The sequence below is a fragment of the Podarcis raffonei genome, chromosome 4 (assembly GCF_027172205.1).
Source record: "Podarcis raffonei isolate rPodRaf1 chromosome 4, rPodRaf1.pri, whole genome shotgun sequence".
Lineage (NCBI taxonomy): Eukaryota > Metazoa > Chordata > Lepidosauria > Squamata > Lacertidae > Podarcis > Podarcis raffonei.
Genome location: NC_070605.1, coordinates 18,805,500 through 18,823,436, shown reverse-complemented (window position 1 = coordinate 18,823,436; position 17,937 = coordinate 18,805,500). Strand labels below are relative to the sequence as shown.

The 17,937-nt window shown below is 46.3% G+C and overlaps 1 protein-coding gene across 6 annotated transcripts in view; it reads right to left on the bottom strand.

The window, feature by feature from the left end:
* AMOTL1 (angiomotin like 1) overlaps positions 1 to 17,937 on the bottom strand; it is an 80,138-nt gene that overhangs the window by 40,002 nt on the left and 22,199 nt on the right. Inside the window, exon 1 of one of the 6 annotated variants that reach the window (XM_053385642.1) lies at positions 12,080 to 12,317. The exons of 3 other annotated variants lie outside the window; for them this stretch is intronic. In XM_053385642.1, coding sequence (XP_053241617.1) covers positions 12,080 to 12,095 — 16 coding nt within the window. In that variant the 5' untranslated portion in view covers positions 12,096 to 12,317. Of the gene's footprint in view, positions 1 to 11,779; positions 12,039 to 12,079; positions 12,318 to 17,937 lie in introns of those variants that run through there. 2 more of the 6 variants (XM_053385646.1, XM_053385643.1) reach the window with 2 other exon arrangements.

Here is a 17,937-nt window from a genome sequence, read left to right as displayed (position 1 = left end):
ACAGACCCTTGGTGAGTGCCTGGAACCCCCAGGAATCTTGCAGAACATGGGGGTGTCACATTACTTTTGTAACAATACGTTTTGCTGAGAGTCAAAAAGCAATCAAGCCATGTAATCCAGTAGTCAAGTGAGCGATCAACTGATCACGGATTAAGCGAGTACAGCAAGCAAATCAGCCTGGAAACCCCTCACAAATCTGATTCTACTGACCAAAAAAAATTGCAGCAGGAAAGCAGCTTATCTCAGTGGAGTCTGGGTGCGCAAACTATTGAAGTGGCACATTACATCTCACCAAAATGTATGTGTGCGTGATCATGCACAGAAATTGGGATTCTTGTATCAGATGCAGAGTAGGAAATGAATACAAATGAATTTCTTGCCTTCTAAAACTGCTTCCCTCTCCCTTCTCCCCAGTCTCTCAAATTGCAAAACCCCTCCCTTTTATTCTTTAATCATTTGATGAAAGGGGGCAAGAGTTTTATTATAGCATTGTTTTTTAAGCTGGGAATTATGGGGAAGGAGGCCAGCCTTAGCATCTGGAGAGACAGCCGTAAATCCAGCTCAAGCTGACTCACATCCTTTTAATCAGAATTGCACCCTGGATAGGAGAAGACGGCTCTCCTATGGCCTCGGGGCAGCTAACATTAACACGCCTTACTCTCCTAGACACAATGTAGGTGTTAGCTGGTTTGGAAACACGCCACAGCTGAACAAAGAGGCAAGTTGGTTTCATGCAGCTGATCTCAGTATCTCATCCCTATGTATACCGCCAAATCAACCAACTTCATCAAACTCAGATAAGCATGTTGGAAATATCTTACAAAAGCTATGTAGGCTTGTAATGTAGGAATCATGGGTGAAGCCAGGATTTAGGTTGGGGGTGGGACCAAGCTATCTGGAATAATACGATATGGAATTAATACAACAATTAAAACAGTTAAAACAATAAAGCCACAAGTTCAGTTCAGGGGAATGCTTGCCTAAACAGGTGAGTCTTCAGGAGCCGGCAGAATGCCAACACAGAGGGGGCCTCTCCTGTTTCAAGAGAGAAAGCATTCCACAACACTGGTGTCACCAGTGAAAATCCTGCCTCTATGTTACCGCAAGACAATAATCATCAAGTCATGGCAAAACTAGCTGGGTTACATTGGCTGATCATGGTGCCCTTAAGAAAAGCTTCCCATCCCTTTGTAGCTGACTGCATATTCCTATGAACTCTCTGGAGCAGGGGTAGGCAACCTAAGGCCTTTGGGCTGGATGCGGCCCAATCGCCTTCTCAATCCGGCCAGCAGACGGCCCGGGAATCAGCATGTTTTTACATGAGTAGAATGTGTACTTTTATTTCAAATGCATCCCTGGGTTATTTGTGGGGCATAAGAATTCGTTCATCTCCCCCCCCAAAAGAATATAGTCCTGCCCACCACATGCTCTGAGGGACAGTGGACCGGCCCACGGCTGGAAAAGGTTGCTGACCCCTGCTCTGGAGGGTTACTTGGCCCTGAACAAAGTCAGATGTAGTGATGGAGAGAGGAGGACATGGGAAACTTTATTTCCATGAGCTTCCTTATGCTAGCTAACCCCAAGCCACTATATGTAAAGGCACACATACAGACAACTAATTGTCCAAGCCATTTACTGAGCCACTGCACCTAAATAACCTGTCCACCCCAGGTATGCTAAGTCTCCAGATGTGTCCCAGCCATATTCATAATCATAATAATTTATAATTTATACCCTGCCCATCTGGCTGGGCTTCCCTAGCCACTCTGGGCGGCTTCCAACCAAATATTAAAATACAGTAATACATCAAACATTAAAAGCTTCCCTAAACAGGGATGGCTTCAGATGTCTTCTAAAAGTTTGGTAGTTACTGTTCTCTTTGACATCTGGTGGGAGGGCATTCCACAGGGCGGGCGCCACTACTGAGAAGGCCTTCTGCCTGGTTCCCTGTAACTTGGTTTCTCGCAGTGAGGGAACTGCCAGAAGGCCCTCGGCGCTGGACCTCAGTGTCCAGGCAGAACGATGGGGGAGGAGATGCTCCTTCAGATATACTGGACCGAGGCCATTTAGGGCTTTAAAGGTCAGCACCAACACTTTGAATTGTGCTCGGAAATGTACTGGGAGCCAATGTAGGTCTTTCAAGACAGGTGTTATGTGGTCTTGGCGGCCACTCCCAGTCACCAGTCTAGCTGCCACATTCTGGAATAGTTGTAGTTTCAGGTCACTTTCAAAGGTAGCCCCACGTAGAGCGCATTGCAGTAGTCCAAGCAGGAGATAACCATAGCATGCACTACTCTGGCGAGGCAGTCCGCAACCAGATAGGGTCTCAGCCTGCGTACCAGATGGAGCTGGTAGACAACTGCCCTGGACACAGAATTGCCCTGTTCCTCCATGGACAGCTGTGAGTCCAGAATGACTCCCAGGCTGCGCACCTGGTCCTTAAGGGGCACAGTTAGCCCATTCAGGACCAGGGAGTTCTCCACACCAGCCCGCCTCCTGTCCCCCAAAAACAGTACTTCCATCTTGTCACCCAGCCCAAACCCCCTGATGATCTCTCCCAGAGGCTGCATGTAGATGTTGAAAAGCATGGGGGAGAGGACAGAACCCTGAGGCACCCCACAAGTGAGAGCCCAGGGGTCTGAACACTCATCCCCCAATACCACTTTCTGAACACGGCCCAGGAGGAAGGAGCGGAACCACTGTATGACAGTGCCCCCAGCTCCCAACCCCTCTAGACGGTCCAGAAGGATGTTATGGTCGACTGTATCAAACGCCACTGAGAGATCCAGCAGAACTAGGAAACAGCTCTCACCTTTGTCCCTAGCCCGCCGGAGATCATCGACCAGTGCGACCAAGGCAGTTTCAGTTCCATGATGAGGCCTGAATCCCGACTGGGATATATAGAAGGCTTGTCTCCCAAGGGCAGTAAGGCTGAAACGTTCCTGGACTTTGCAGTACCAGAATTCAATACACAGTGGTACCTCGGGTTACATACACTTCAGGTTACATACGCTTCAGGTTACAGACTCCACTAACCCAGAAATAGTACCTCGGGTTAAGAACTTTGCTTCAGGATGAGAACAGAAATCATGCAGCAGCGGTGCGGCGGCAGCGAGAGGCCCCATTAGCTAAAGTGGTGCTTCTGGCTAAGAACAGTTTCAGGTTAAGAACAGACCTCCAGAACGAATTAAGTACTTAACCCGAGATACCACTGTATTTGTGACTGTGTTTTCCAATAAAAGGGGGGGGGAATGGGGTTTGGGAAAGACTTTGAAACTGCATGTTAGAATCCACATACATACCACTAGGGAACAAGTGCTCAGGGACATCTCACCAACATAACACAACATTTTATACACCCAACAGATATCAGCAAACATTATCTTACACAAGCAAGGTACTCATCATTCATATTAAGCAATTTGGTGACTGTATCTGAATGCTGACAATCCTGATTTACTTTGTGGACATTCATAAGCGAATGCTGAATATAATATTTATGCAACTGTCAACATTTATGTTGCACTTTTTCACACACAAAAATTTACACTGTCAACAATTTACATGTGAAATACTGACTGCTGTAGATTTTCAGCCATCCACTGAGGCAGGTCAGAAAGCCAATTTCTGGTCTCCTGGCTCTTTGTCATGCCAGAGAATGACCAAGAGATGAGAGAGGGTAATCTACCACATTGGAGCCGTTAAAAGGGCTGTGGAGAAGGATCCCCAGCACTCCAACAAAACCTGCAAGAAGTTGGGCAGACTAGGCCTTAGTTTGGGATAAACCAGGAACCCCCAAACCCACCCCTCCAGATGTGTTGGGACTACAACTCCCATCATCCCTAGCTAACAAGACCAGTGGTCAGGGATGATGGGAATTGTAGTCCCAAAATATCTGGAGGGCCGAGTTTGGGGCTGCCTGGGATAAATGGATGCCGTCTAGGCTGCAATTCAAGCCTGAAGAGAGTCAGCTGACATTAAAAGACATCAAGACACAACAAGCCGAACTTGAGCAACTTGACTTGACTTCAAAGACTCTCCCCTATTTCTCCTACTTCCTGACTGCTACCTCAGATGGTGGATCCTGGGCTGTCCCCTTTGCCTTTGACCTGACAGCGGCTATTGGCCTCTCCAACCCTCTGCTGCTACCCCAGAGCCTTCTGCATGTCTCTCTGCGCCTGCCCCGTGACCCTTTGCTCCATAACTGCTTGATCCGGTGCCTGACGCCCAAGTCCCTCCCCATACCCATGTTCCTGGACTTTCCAATCCTTGTCCACACCTAAACCAAACCTGCCTCAGAGCTAGGCCAAGGCTGCAGAGCTAGGCCAGCTACAACCAACCCACTCTGAATTTTGGGCTCATTCTACACCTTTCTGTGTCAAACCCACACAGTTATGTGGTGAAATAAAAAATTTAAGGTTATACACACACACACACACACACACACACACACATATATATATATATATAGCTGCATATATAGGCCACATGTCTGGAACCCCACAGAAACCATTTTGTCCCTCCCAAATTGACCTCAAATATTTCTCTGCAAGGTCGAAGGAAAATGGAGAAGCCTTTCCATTGTCTTTTTGTTCACAAATCCTGTCTTAAGGGTATGTCTGTGTTTGAATAGGGTGAGCCTGTGACCTGGCTCAGGAACTAAGTATTTATCATTACAAAAGACTGGCCAGGCTCCCCAGGTAATCCAATCAAGTGACTATTAACAGATAACCTGCCAGACAGGAGATAAACAACGCACTCAGATTTCTGTTGTAGACTGCCCTTGCTGTGATGTAGGTATGATGTATCTGGGGGGTGGTCTTGAGCTACACCCCTTTCTGTGATGTAGGTATGATGTTTCTGGGGGTGGTATTGAACTCCAGGGCGGGGAATTTAAAATGTCTATATAAGGGTCAGGCACACCTTTGTTCTGGGTCTTACCTCCTTTCCTGCGTGTGAGGGGAGCACCCTGTTGCAACAGTCAATAAAGATCAGGCTTACTAGCTGCTTTGCTTCTCAGTATTTTCTGGTTGGCCTCTGTTATTTTCTCCAGCCGATGGAGAACCTACAAAGGACTCTATAAGGACTCTTGTGCCCCCCATAAGGGAATAAGGGCTGATTTTTGTTTATTACAGAGGAATAACCTAGTTATGAGTAGCACGACACAGACAAGATTATAAATTACTATTCTGAATGTGTCCTTGTTCATTTCAGGAGCTAATTTTACTTTTTAAACAAACCCATTGTAGCATAAAACACAGAACGCTAACACGGAATCTACACTTTTTAAACCATACACACAGCTGGCTCATGTTCCAAGAAACAAGTATAAAAGCAGTCTTTTGTAGTATTTCATTTCATCCACCCACACATCGGCTCAGATGGGCTTTTTGAGCACGTACCCCTGCATAGTCTGGTGCAACATCACAACTACCAAATTAATCTTTTGAAGAAAGCAGAAGTGGCCAATGGCCACCAGCTTAGATGGATTTGAAAGGGGATTAGACAAATTAATGAAGGGAAATGCTTCTGGGGCGTGATAGAGATTTCCCCCCCCCCTTAAAAATAAAAAGGGGTATAGAAATGTTAATACTAATAATACTAACAATAATAATGTACTATCTTTAGGATCAGGGAGGGCATGCCTCTGAATACAGTGGTACCTCGGATTACATACGCTTCAGGTTACATACACTTCAGGTTACAGACTCCGCTAACCCAGAAATAGTGCTTCAGGTTAAGAACTTTGCTTCAGGATAAGAACAGGAATTGTGCTCGGGCGGTGCAGCGGCAGCGGGAGGCCCCATTAGCTAAAGTGGTGCTTCAGGTTAAGAACAGTTTCAGGTTAAGAATGGACCTCCGGAACGAATTAAGTACTTAACCCGAGGTACCACTGTATACCAAAAACAGAGGAAATACAGCAAAAAAATTTGAAGTATTCGTGTTAGAATAACATGAGGGCAATGGCTAACTGCCGCATGATCCTGACAGATGAAGGGCAGCCTAGAAATATACCGTATTTTTTGCACCATAACACTCACTTTTTTCTTCCTAAAAAGTAAGGGGAAATGTCTGTGCGTGTTATGGAGGGAATGCCTACGGGTGGCATGCCTACGGATTTTCCTCCTCTAAAAACTACGTGCGTGTTATGGTCGGGTGCGTGTTATAGAGCGAAAAATACGGCAGTAAATAAATAAATGCTATACCCCATTTACCTAGGAATAACCCCCACTGAACTGAATGGAACTTAGATTGCACTGTTAGTCAGGACCCAGCCCACCCATAAACCCACCCTGCTTATTAATAAGAATACTATAATCACTATAGTCATCATTGCCAATCATTTCCATATCACTTTAGTGTGCAAAGTGTGCTAAAATGCTCTCTGCCTCATTCATCTGCACCAAACTAGATTTCTCTGTACTGAGCTGCGGCCTGAATCCTTTTAACCTCAGTTGCAGTTTCCAACGAGAAAGAACCCTGGAAGTAAATAATGGAAGATAATCCCTCTTGTATGTTTGGCATTTAGAGCAGTCAACACAGAGTCTGCCTGCTCTTTTCTCTCTCTTTTTTCAGGCTGTTTGCCAAGGAAAGACCTTTTTAGGATCATTTACTTAGAATTGTTCCTGCAATTAGCCAGCCCATTGTTAACACCAGTGTGTGGTTTTTCTTATGCAAACCACACCATTCCCGCTGCACGAGGGTTGTTTCAAAAAAGCAATCCTAGCCATTCATATCTGACTCTTTGAAAGGGATTTGGTGCCCGCTATTACAAAGCAACTTAAACTGTAGTGTGTTATACACAGAATGGTAATTACTGTAAGTATTGTTGTTATTTCTTATTATTATTATCTTGAGCTGGGAGAGTGGTTAAAACTCTGCTCTAAGAATATCAAGATCAGCGATGGGAGAAAGGTATAGAACAAATATTTCCTTTTTTACATGGTTCTGCTTGCTGAATAACAAAATTTTGCAGAATTTGGAGGTGGGTTGGCTAGATGCAGGAGAGATTTAGGGTACATACAGCAGTCTGAGTTGTAGCGATAATAACGGTGTAAAAGCAGAAATGCCAGTATGGTAGAAGCATAGAGCTGAAAAGTTACCGGAGGGTCATCTAGACCAACCCCAGCGATGCAGGAATCTCATGACAGATGGCCAGCACATACTATAAACTTCATTTTTAAACTGAGCACTGTGCTATATGTTTTTAATTAATGACCTGGTTTGGGATATACACTCCCCTGCCCCTCTTAATTTTATTTATTTGGAAATAGCAAAACTGCCTAAGTAAATAAACTTAACTGAATCCACAGAAACCACATAGAGCCAGATGCCCTGTTGTTAGGACAAACATTACTATCTGATTGTATTATTATTTATTCAGAATAACCTGTCAGCCACCTTCACACAAACTCAGTGTACAAAAACATCCTAATTACTCCCCACGCCTAAAAACAAAAGAAACAAAACCTGTAGACAGGGAACAACAGAAACAGCACCAACCAACCAAGCTAGCTAGCTAGCTGTACTGAAGGCCAAATGACCTTTATTTTGCACCCTTGGGGGGAAGTCAATAGGGAGGGAGAGCTATAAACCTACAGAGGGAAGTTTGTCCCACAGCCTTGGAGCTACTGATATAAAGACCCTGCTCTTTGCCGCTATTGTGTCTCAGTTTCTCTCTCGCCCAAGTTGACTCCAGAGGGGGAGGGATTCAATTCCACACCAGAAATTTAAGTTTACACAACTGAAGCGAATTAAGGGGCTATATCGCTCTGGTGCAACAAGGCCCGATATTCATTTATTTTCGGTGGCGATTGTCAAATGGATTGAAAAGTGTGGAATCAATGATTAACAGAAAGGATGAAATCAGAATAAACTAGCATTGTTGTGTAACCTCACCACAAACAAATCAGAATAAGGACTCAAGACTAGGCGCTGTGTAAGTTTTGTGCAAGCACACCAGGATGTATGCTCAGAAGATAGATCCCTGTCCCCAGCCTCTCTCTCATGAGCGCACATACCTAACCAATCCTGGAGTCATAGAATTGTCCAGAATTGGTGCAGATGAATGAGGCAGAGTCTTCTGCCCAACATGGGGCTTGAACCCATAACCCTGAGATTAAGAGTAAGGTAAAGGGACCCCTGACCATTTGGTCCAGTCGTGGCCGACTCTGGGGTTGCGACGCTCATCTCGCTTTATTGGCTGAGGGAGCCGGCATACAGCTTCCGGGTCATGTGGCTAGCATGACTAAGCCGCTTCTGGCGAACCAGAGCAGCGCACGGAAATGCCGTTTACCTTCCTGCCGGAGCAGTACCTATTTATCTACTTGCACTTTGATGTGCTTTTGAACTGCTAGGTGGGCAGGAGCTGGGACCAAGCAACGGGAGCTCACCCCATCGTGGGGGTTCGAACCGCCAACCTTCTGATCGGCAAGTCCTAGGCTCTGTGATTTAACCCACAGCGCCACCCGGGTATAAATATTATTATTACTATTATTATCTTTGCTATCCCAGCCTGGTCACAGCTGTTGTATATCAGGCAAGATGTTAAATAAAAGGCTGGATTATAGTCTCCACTTCCTCCAGGGAGCACAGGTCCTCTTCCTTACAGCAACCCTGTGATGTAGATTAAGTTGAGTGATAGTGACTGGCCAAGGAAGGCTACCCAGTAATCTTTGCTGCTAACTAGAGAGTCCCAAAGTCCCATGCTCTAACCCAATCCCACCCCCATAACCTGGTGCCTTTCAGATGTTGTTGGACCATAACTCCCAGCATTCCTCACCATGAGCCATGATGTCAGGGGCTGATAGGAGCAGGAGACTGACTTAATCTGCAGGGCATGAGGTTGAAGGAGACTGATCTACCCTTTATACCAACTTGGTCTACCAACAGGCTCTTCTACAGAATCAGTGGTTTGAGGAGCACAGTGTCATGGATGGTACAATGTACAAACCTTGTCCAAGAACTGTTTTTTTATTTTATCTCAACTGTCAATATGTTTTGGAAATTAACCAAATGACACACACACACACTTGCATTACTGCAATATGGAGAAGATTATGATACCATTTTGGGACCAGTCCAGGGTCCACACAAAAGACATGTTTCGTTTTTGTAGCAATGTTTGTTGACTGAAAACTATGCGGTATTGGAAATATTTCCTGCTCTCTTCATACACTAAAAACAAACAAGTCAACGGAACTGGTAGAATCACATACCACCCTACAGGCAGAGTTGCTTCCTACCCGGAATTGTACAGGCTCAGAAAGAAGTTTATCTTTTTAAACTTCTTGCCAGTATTGGGGCATCAGAATATTTATTTGGAGTGTTTATATACTACCCTTGTTATGAGCCATAGGGCAGTTTACAACAAAACTAGACAAGATAAAAACTAAGCGTAACATCCAGAAAATAACACAACCCTCAAATACATAACAAATCAACAACCATTTGCTAATAGGAGCAGCAACAAATCAAGTAATTTGTCCAGTTAGGACTCTCCTCCTCCACCCGGCCACCCAAAAAAGTGCACCTGAACCAATCGCCTAAAGTTATATTAGGGTTGAGGCCAGGTGCACCTCGATACAAAAGGCTTTCTCCTGAACCCTCAACACCACACACTTCACCCCGCACAGGAATTACCAAGAGGGCATCATCTATTGATCTTAAGGCCAGGAGTAGGTCAGCATGGAAGGTGGCATGCTTGCAGAGAATTTGGGTCACAGGTGTTTTAGGATTTTAGGTGCCAAAGTTCCACCACAGCCAGTTTTGTAGTCAAGACTCCTTAGCTGTTGCACACACAGGAGCAGCAGCAGCATTTGCAGTGCAGTGTGAATGCATGTGTTGCAGACCTATGAGGAGGCTTAGTGTTAGATCAGACTATTGCTCCATCTAGGCTAGTAATTTTTTTCTACTCTGCCCAGCAGGACCTCTATGTGGTTTCAGGTAGAGGGTCTTTCCTGCCACCGACTTGTACCTGATTGTTTTATAAGTGGAGATGCCCAGGATCAAACCTGGGAACTTCTGCAAGCCAAGCAAGTGCTCTGCCACGGAGCTATGGATCCTGCAATACTTCCCCTCCGATCCCCAGGTATTTCCCAGGTCTGCCAACTGAGCTCCTTTTTAAACTAAAGGTAAAGGGACCCCTGACCATTAGGTCCAGTCGCGGCCGACTCTGGAGTTGCGATGCTCATCTCGCTTTATTGGCCAAGGGAGCCGGTGTACAGTTTCCACGTCATGTGGCCAGCATGACTAAGCCGCTTCTGGCGAACCAGAACAGCGCACGGAAACAACGTTTACCTTCCCGCCGGAGTGGTACCTATTTATCTACTTGCACTTTGACATGCTTTCGAAGTGCTAAGTTGGCAGGAGCAGGGACTGAGCAACGAGAGCTCACCCCGTTGTGGGGATTTGAACCGCCGACCTTCTGATCGGCAAGTCTAGGAAGGTCTGCATGCAAGGGATAGATCTTTCCCACTGAATCAAAGGCGCCTCTAGATTTTTCTCATAACTGAGCAAGCACACCCAGCCTCCATCCCATCCACAATCGCAAATAAGAGCTTCTAGAAAAGATGGTGCAAGACTCAGGTCCTCCTTTGCAGGCTTCCCACAGACATCTAGTTGGACACTGCGAAGACAGGAAGTGGACTAGATGGGCCTTGGCCTCATTCAGAAGCCATGTTCTTCACAGGTTCTTTTCAGGCTTGTGGGTCCCCGGCCTGGTTCATTTCAGAAACCAGGCACGCCACACAGTCATACATTTATAACTGCATCCCTTGGAAAGGGTTGCCAAATCTTTTTAACAGACAGACAACATGATAGGGTGCCCAAGCAAATCCCAACATGGAAAATGCTTCTGCAGTGTGGACGGATGCCTGCTTGTTGGAAACCTCTTTGGGGGCCAAGAGCCTCTCCAGAGAAACAAAAGGTGGCAACCACCTGACCTTGGATTCCCCCAACCCTCCAATCTGACAAGCCACCAGCTTTTCTTGAGCCTCAAAAGAGCGCTAAACCTGGCAATCATGGATCATCTCCCTAAGGGCAGAGCAAAACCCCACCATATGACAGACCTATTTTGGAAACCACACATTGATACATGCTGTAACCGAGGGGGAAAGCTAAAGCAGCCTCCCAATGCTACAGCAACCTCCTGTCAAGCAATGAAAAACAGCCTGGCACGCTGTGCCCTGCTTTTTCAAGAAGACTCTCAATGCACTATATGTCCTTCCTCCTTGCTATTTTCCTCCTGGCATCTACCCGCAGCACTGCTCTGCTGCAGAAAAATATCACACTTATCGAAATCAGCTCTTTATTTTATTTAGGATATTTACAGGGCACTTGATCGAAAAGCTCCCCAAGCAGGATACAAATAATTACTATGTACTTTTAAATTAGAGACAGCTCCTCTGCTCTGCTCATGCTCTCTCGTGCTCTCTCTCTCTCTCTCCGTGCTCTACTTTTTTCAATGCAGTCAGCTGAACTATGGAGCAGCCCGGATTCAACTTTACAGAAATCAGGACTTTCCCCCGGCCCTCTAAACGAAAAGCTTTCCTACCATATGTCCAAAAAGTTTCCCAGAGTACAACTAGCCCCTCTGGCTTTCCAGATCGCTATGAACATCCATGCCTAGGGAGTGGAGGGGGGTGGGGAGTCCTAAAATTGGCAGGCAACTCCGCACTTTCCCCTCTCCATCATCTCTGCTGAGGATGACGCGCTGGCTGCCCCGGGCTTTTCCTCTCTCTCTCTCTCTCTCCCGCACCGCGCACAGTTCCGTCGTTACCTCTTTGGCTCCGAAGTTTCCCCGCAAGAGACCCCGCGAAGCGAGCGCGGCTCAGCTTCCCACTTCCAGCCCAGCCCAGGAAAAAGAAGAGAGAAGGAAGGGGAGGAGAGGAGAGAAGCAATGGGGAGAGGAGGGGTGTCTCTCCCCCCCTCCCCAAGCGCGCAAATGACAGGCTGCGTCCCTGCAAAGCGCCGTTTGCAGGCGCTCCGAAAAAGCAGCAAACAAACACGCACGAAATACTCCAAACAGCCCCTATTTCCTCGCGCCGGAATGCCAGGAATGTCAGCGGAGCTTTTTTACCTACTGCCCAAATCATCGCCGGCTTCTCTGGGTCCTAATGTTGGCCCATGTATTCGCCCCGCCGAGCGCTCTCTCTTGTCTGCCTCTTGCTTTCTTCGTCTCTCTTTCTCTGGGCAGATCTTCCTTCTTTTCCTTCGCCAAGCAAGAGCGGTCCCTTGGAAAGGCGGCCAAGGGGCTGGGATTGCCAGCGTAATTCTACCCGCTCCGCCGCCGCCAACCCACACGCTCCAGCAGGGAAGTCGCACATCGCCGCCGCGCGGCGCTTGCCAGGTCCTAGCGCGCGGAAACTCCACTTTCCGCCCGGGGAAAGTTCCTTTCTCGCCGGGTGGTGGGAAGGACATACCCTCCAGCATTTATCTGGTGCAAACAGGGGCGTCCAATCTATTATTATTATTATTATTATTATTATTATTATTATTATTATTATTATTATTATTATTATTATTACTCTTTATACCCCCGCCCATCTGACTGGGTTGCCCTCAGCCACTCTGGGAAGCTTTCAACATATATAAAAAACATAATAAAACATTTAAAAACTTCCCTACACAGGGCTGCCTTCAGATGGCTCTGTGGTGGAATAACTCCATGTTGTTGTTTAGTCGTTTAGTCGTGTCCGACTCTTTGTGACCCCATGGACCAGAGCACGCCAGGCACTCCTGTCCTCCTGTCCTGTCAGGAGTCTGTTTGGTCAGACTCATGCTGGTAGCTTCAAGAACACTGTCCAACCATCTCATCCTCTGTCGTCCCCTTCTCCTCGTTCCCTCCATCTTTCCCAACATCAGGGTCTTTTCCAGGGAGTCTTCTCTTCTCATGAGGTGGCCAGAGTATTGGAGCCTCAGCTTCACGCTCTGTCCTTTCAGTGACCACTCAGGGCTGATTTCCTTCAGAATGGAGAAGTTTGATCTTCTTGCAGTCCATGGGACTCTCAAGAGTCTCCTCCAGCACCATAATTCAAAAGCATCAATTCTTCAGCCTTCTTTATGGTCCAGCTCTCACTTCCATACATCACTACTGGGAAAACCATAGCTTTAACTATACGGGCCTTTGTTGGCAAGGTGATGTCTCTGATTTTTAAGATGCTGTCTAGGTTTGTCATTCTCTGATGCAAACAGGGGTGTCCTATTCAATAATAATAACAATAATGCAAATAATAATTTTACTCTTTATACCCCGCCCATCTTACTGGGTTGCCCCAGCCACTCTGGGCAGCTTCCAACATCTATAAAAAACATAGTAAAACATTTTAAAACTTCCCTACACAAGGCTGCCTTCAGATGGCTCAGTGGTGGAATAACTCCATACCCTCCAACATTTCTCCATTGAAAATAGGGATGTCCTAAGGAAACAAGGGACATTCTAGGGCCAAACCAGAAACCGGGACGGCTTCTGTAAATTCGGGACTGTGCCTGGTGTTACGCAAATTACCGGGGGGGGGGGCACATCTTTAAAGTTGTTAAATGTTACAAGTATTTTGCTTAAATGTATCCTTTCGACTTGACAGCTCAGGGAAGTTACCTAGCTTTAGCAATCATATAAAATCAACTCCTTTGCCAGTTTCCTCCATTTCAACACTATTTTGCCCTTGGAAAAACGACTCTTTTCCCTGCTACCTCCCCTAGCCAGTGAGGACATGTATATACACACCCCCTACCCCAGGAAGTGCCCAGAGGTGACAATTGCTGAGCTGATTGTTGGCCATGGAAAGCCTAATCCCATCACCAGACTTGCCAAGGGGTTCAGACGTGCAAAGGAAGTTCTATTGTACTTTGGTTGGTGGGACTTCAGAGGTGTTTGCCTATGCTAATCTTATACCTGGGTCTTGCCCTGACATGTCTGCTTATGCTAATCTTGTACCAAGGACTTGTCTGGATGTTTGCCAAGGTTAAACTAGTGTAACCCCTGTCTACCCCTCCCCTTTGGTGACATGTCAGTGATGTAGCAATGATGTAGCAATGATGCTGTACGAACTGTATTCTGGGATATGGTGGGAAAGTTTTAAAAGTCCTTGTCACCCCACCCTCAGGGTTCAATTCCTTTTTGAACCTGTTGCGCAATAAACTTTGATCTTCAGCTATTTGCTCCGGTTGGTGGCTGGAATCCTCCTTTGTTCCGCAGGGACCCACGGGCTCTGCCCGACGAGCAGGGTGACTGAGCAGCCTTGCATCTAGATTTTTCCATAACTCTGGAAAATAGGAACACTTGGAGGGGCTGGAAGCAGCATCTCTTGTGGGGTTTTGTGCAGGCTGCAGGAGGAGTGTCCTGGTGGTGGACTCTTATTGTAGAGCTGGAAGGGACCACCAGGCATAGGAGCCCACACACATTTCCCCTTACTTTTTAGGAGGGAAAAAGTGCGTCTTATAGAGCAAAAAATATGGTATTTAATTACATTTTCTCCCAAAAAAGAATCTTAGGAGCTGTAGTTGACCCCTTGCAGAACTACATTCCCAGCACCGTTAACCAACTCCAGTTCCCAGAATTCTTGGTGGGCAGAGGGAAACCAAATGTTTTAAATTTGCTTAAAACGTGTGATGTGGATGTAAGGTTACCCCTCACAGTACTACAATTCCTAGCACCCTTAACAGACTACAGTTCCCAATATTATTTTTTCTTGGGGGGGGATGTGCTTTAAACCCAGCAATATGCTCAGGCTTAGTCCTAATTAGGCTGTTTTAGGTTTGGTCATTGGAGGTTTTCAAGCAGAGGTTGCAATGCAGGGAGTTGGATTAGATCACCCTTCGAGTCGCTTCGATCTCCACAATTCTATGATTCTACACATATATACTACCTGAATCTATGATGGATCGGTTCACAGTATTAATACTTCAATACTCCATAGCTGCAGCCTTGGATTCAAACAGAAATCAAGCATCTCTCTGACTCTCTCCAGCTTCCCAGTCTGCAGCTTTTCTTCCAGATTCTAGCTCACATCCCTTCACTCTCAGCTCTCAACTCTGCGTTTGTCCTTCTAACTACCTGCAAGTTGAGGCAGGGGCCTCTGTTGTTTAGTTGTTTAGTCGTGTCCGACTCTTTGTGATCCCATGGACCAGTGCACACCAGGCACTCCTGTCTTCCACTGCCTCCCCCAGATTGGTCAAACTCATGTTCGTAGCTTCGAGAACACTGTCCAACCATCTCGTCCTCTGTCATCGCCTTCTCCTTGTGCCCTCCATCTTTCCCAACATCAGGGTCTTTTCCAGGGAGTCTTCTCTTCTCATGAGGTGGCCAAAGTATTGGAGCCTCAGTTTCAGGATCTGTCCTTCCAGTGAGCACTCAGGAATGATTTCCTTCAGAATGGATAGGTTTGATCTTCTTGCAGTCCATGGGACTCTCAAGATTCTCCTCCAGCACCATAATTCAAAAGCATCAATTTTTCAGCGATCAGCCTTCTCTATGGTCCAGTTCTCACTTCCATACATCACTACTGGGAAAACCATAGCTTTAACTATACGGACCTTTGTTAGCAAGGTGATGTCTCTGCTTTTTAAGATGCTGTCTAGGTTTGTCATTGCTTTTCTCCCAAGAAGCAGGCGTCTTTTAATTTCGTGACTGCTGTCACCATCTGCAGTGATCATGGAGCCCAAGAAAGTAAAATCTCTCACTGCCTCCATTTCTTCCCCTTCTATTTGCCAGGAGATGATCTTGCACAGAGCCCTTTCCTTCATTCCCTTAATGGCCCATCACCCAGGCTATTACCTCACGAAGAAGCTAGCCTGGCTATTCCAAGAATTAGAAGAGGGCCCAAGCATTCAGACTAACCTCCCCCCATGCATGACAATACTTTCAAGAATATATTTGAAAAAGAGTGGTGTTTTGTACTGTAACTTTATTTGTTACAGGATTTCTTTTCATTCATTCATTCATTCATTCAAATGAATGGAAACAGCACTGCTGTTCCAAAAACCCAAAAACAGTTTGAAACGTCATCTTCTGCCCTTCTAATGATAGGACAGGCTTTGCACATTGCATCCTCAGAGGGGCCCTTGCAATATAAAATCTCTCCGTCAGTACATACCCTCCCTACCCTAATTAATGATGAACATTTTGCTAGCTACATTTATAGTTAGAGGGTGGCATCAAAAGAGTCACTTACCATCCTTTTCACCCCATCACGGATCTAGCGAAAGAGTGCTGCTTATTCTCAACTCATCACAAACCTCATTTCCCCGTCCCCGAGAAACACAGCTCGCCGCAGCACATCTCGCGGCAAAAGTAATCTGCCGGCTGAAATTGTGTCACGTTGAAGAGTCAAAGGAGCTCCTCACTGCATGCCTTGTCCCACAGTAGCTCCAAGTTCCGCCTGCAAGAAGTGTTTAAAGCGAGCCTTGCTACCACATGGCCCATTGGCACCCGAAACCGGTAGGCACTGAAAGAGACCTTGTATTCCACCCCTAAAATTAATAGCCGCCACGAGATCTTTTGCCATGGTGATGAATGTACATATTTATAACATATCCGCCTAATGCGCCTTCTCCTAACGTACAGGGCTGCTGCTGGAAAGAGCACCGAAAAAAGTCACCGCACATCTGTTTTCTCTATTTGGATGTGAAGAGCGCCCCTTTCTTACTTTATTTTAATAATTTGACCTCTTTTGTTTCTGACAGAGGATGCTGTCAGACACAGCACTGGCTCCTTGGATTCATTCCAAGCTCAGATGAGGTCAGAATGTGAAAGGGGGAAGGGGGGGGGAAGCCAATTCTCTCAGCTGGGTGGCCACTAAATAATCTGAGCAAACAGCTTGGGGGATTTTTTTTTTAAAAGAACATCAAATGGAATTGGATTTCTAGTTGTGCTGCAATGAAAATCACAAAGGCTTTAGCTTCCGACTCTTTTTTGTGCACGTCCACACTGGCACCTGGCTCTGTTCTGCATCAGCTGCAGAGGACCTCTACAGGATACTGACTGGAGGGATCATTACTGCAACTGCTCTGCCTCTGTTGGGTTAGGAGAGAAGCTGAGAATTCAGACTCTCGCCAGTAAGAATGGCTCAGTTTGCATTTCAATGCAAACCTACCTATTTTGTACTTTATGGACCAATAGGCAAACCAGGTGGCGCTGTGGTCTAAACCAAAGAGCCTAGGGCTTGCCAATCAGAATGTCGGCAGTTTGAATCCCCGCGACGGGGTGAGCTCCCATTGCCCGGTCCCTGCTCCTGCCAACCTAGAAGTTCGAAAGCATGTCAAAGTGCAAGTAGATAAATAGGTACCGCTCTGGCGTGAAGGTAAACGGCGTTTCTGTGCGCTGCTCTGGTTTGCCAGAAGTGGCTTAGTCATGCTGGCCACATGACCTGGAAGCTGTCTGCGGACAAACGCCGGCTCCCTTGGCCAATAAAGCGAGATAAGCACAGCAACCCCAGAGTCATCCGCAACTGGACCTAACGGTCAGGGGTCCCTTTACCTTTAGGCAAACCGAAACACAGTTATTCTTCGAAATTCAGACTTCTCAGAATTCTGCTATGCAGTTCTCCAAATAATGTGCACAGAAATGTGTATATTTGGGGAAAGTGTGCCCCAAAATGCACATATTAGTGAAAAATGGCATACAAAAATGTGTTTTTGCTTTTGGAAATGGGCACTACATTAAAAAATGTGTATATTCAGCGAAATTTGAACTGAAAAGCTGAAGAATGTTCATGAATCCTTAAAAAGAAATCACAGACCGCTGAAATGTGGAGATATGAACTTAATACATGAAAAGCAAGAATGCAAAATTGACAGATTCCTCCATATGTACTTGGCAGCCTCTGTGCTCAAAAGGGGGGGGGGCACTAGGATTCCATAAGATGTGAGGAACCATGTGTGTAGATGGGCTAGTTCATACAACTGGCGCTGCCACAGGACCTGGCTAGATTGCAAACC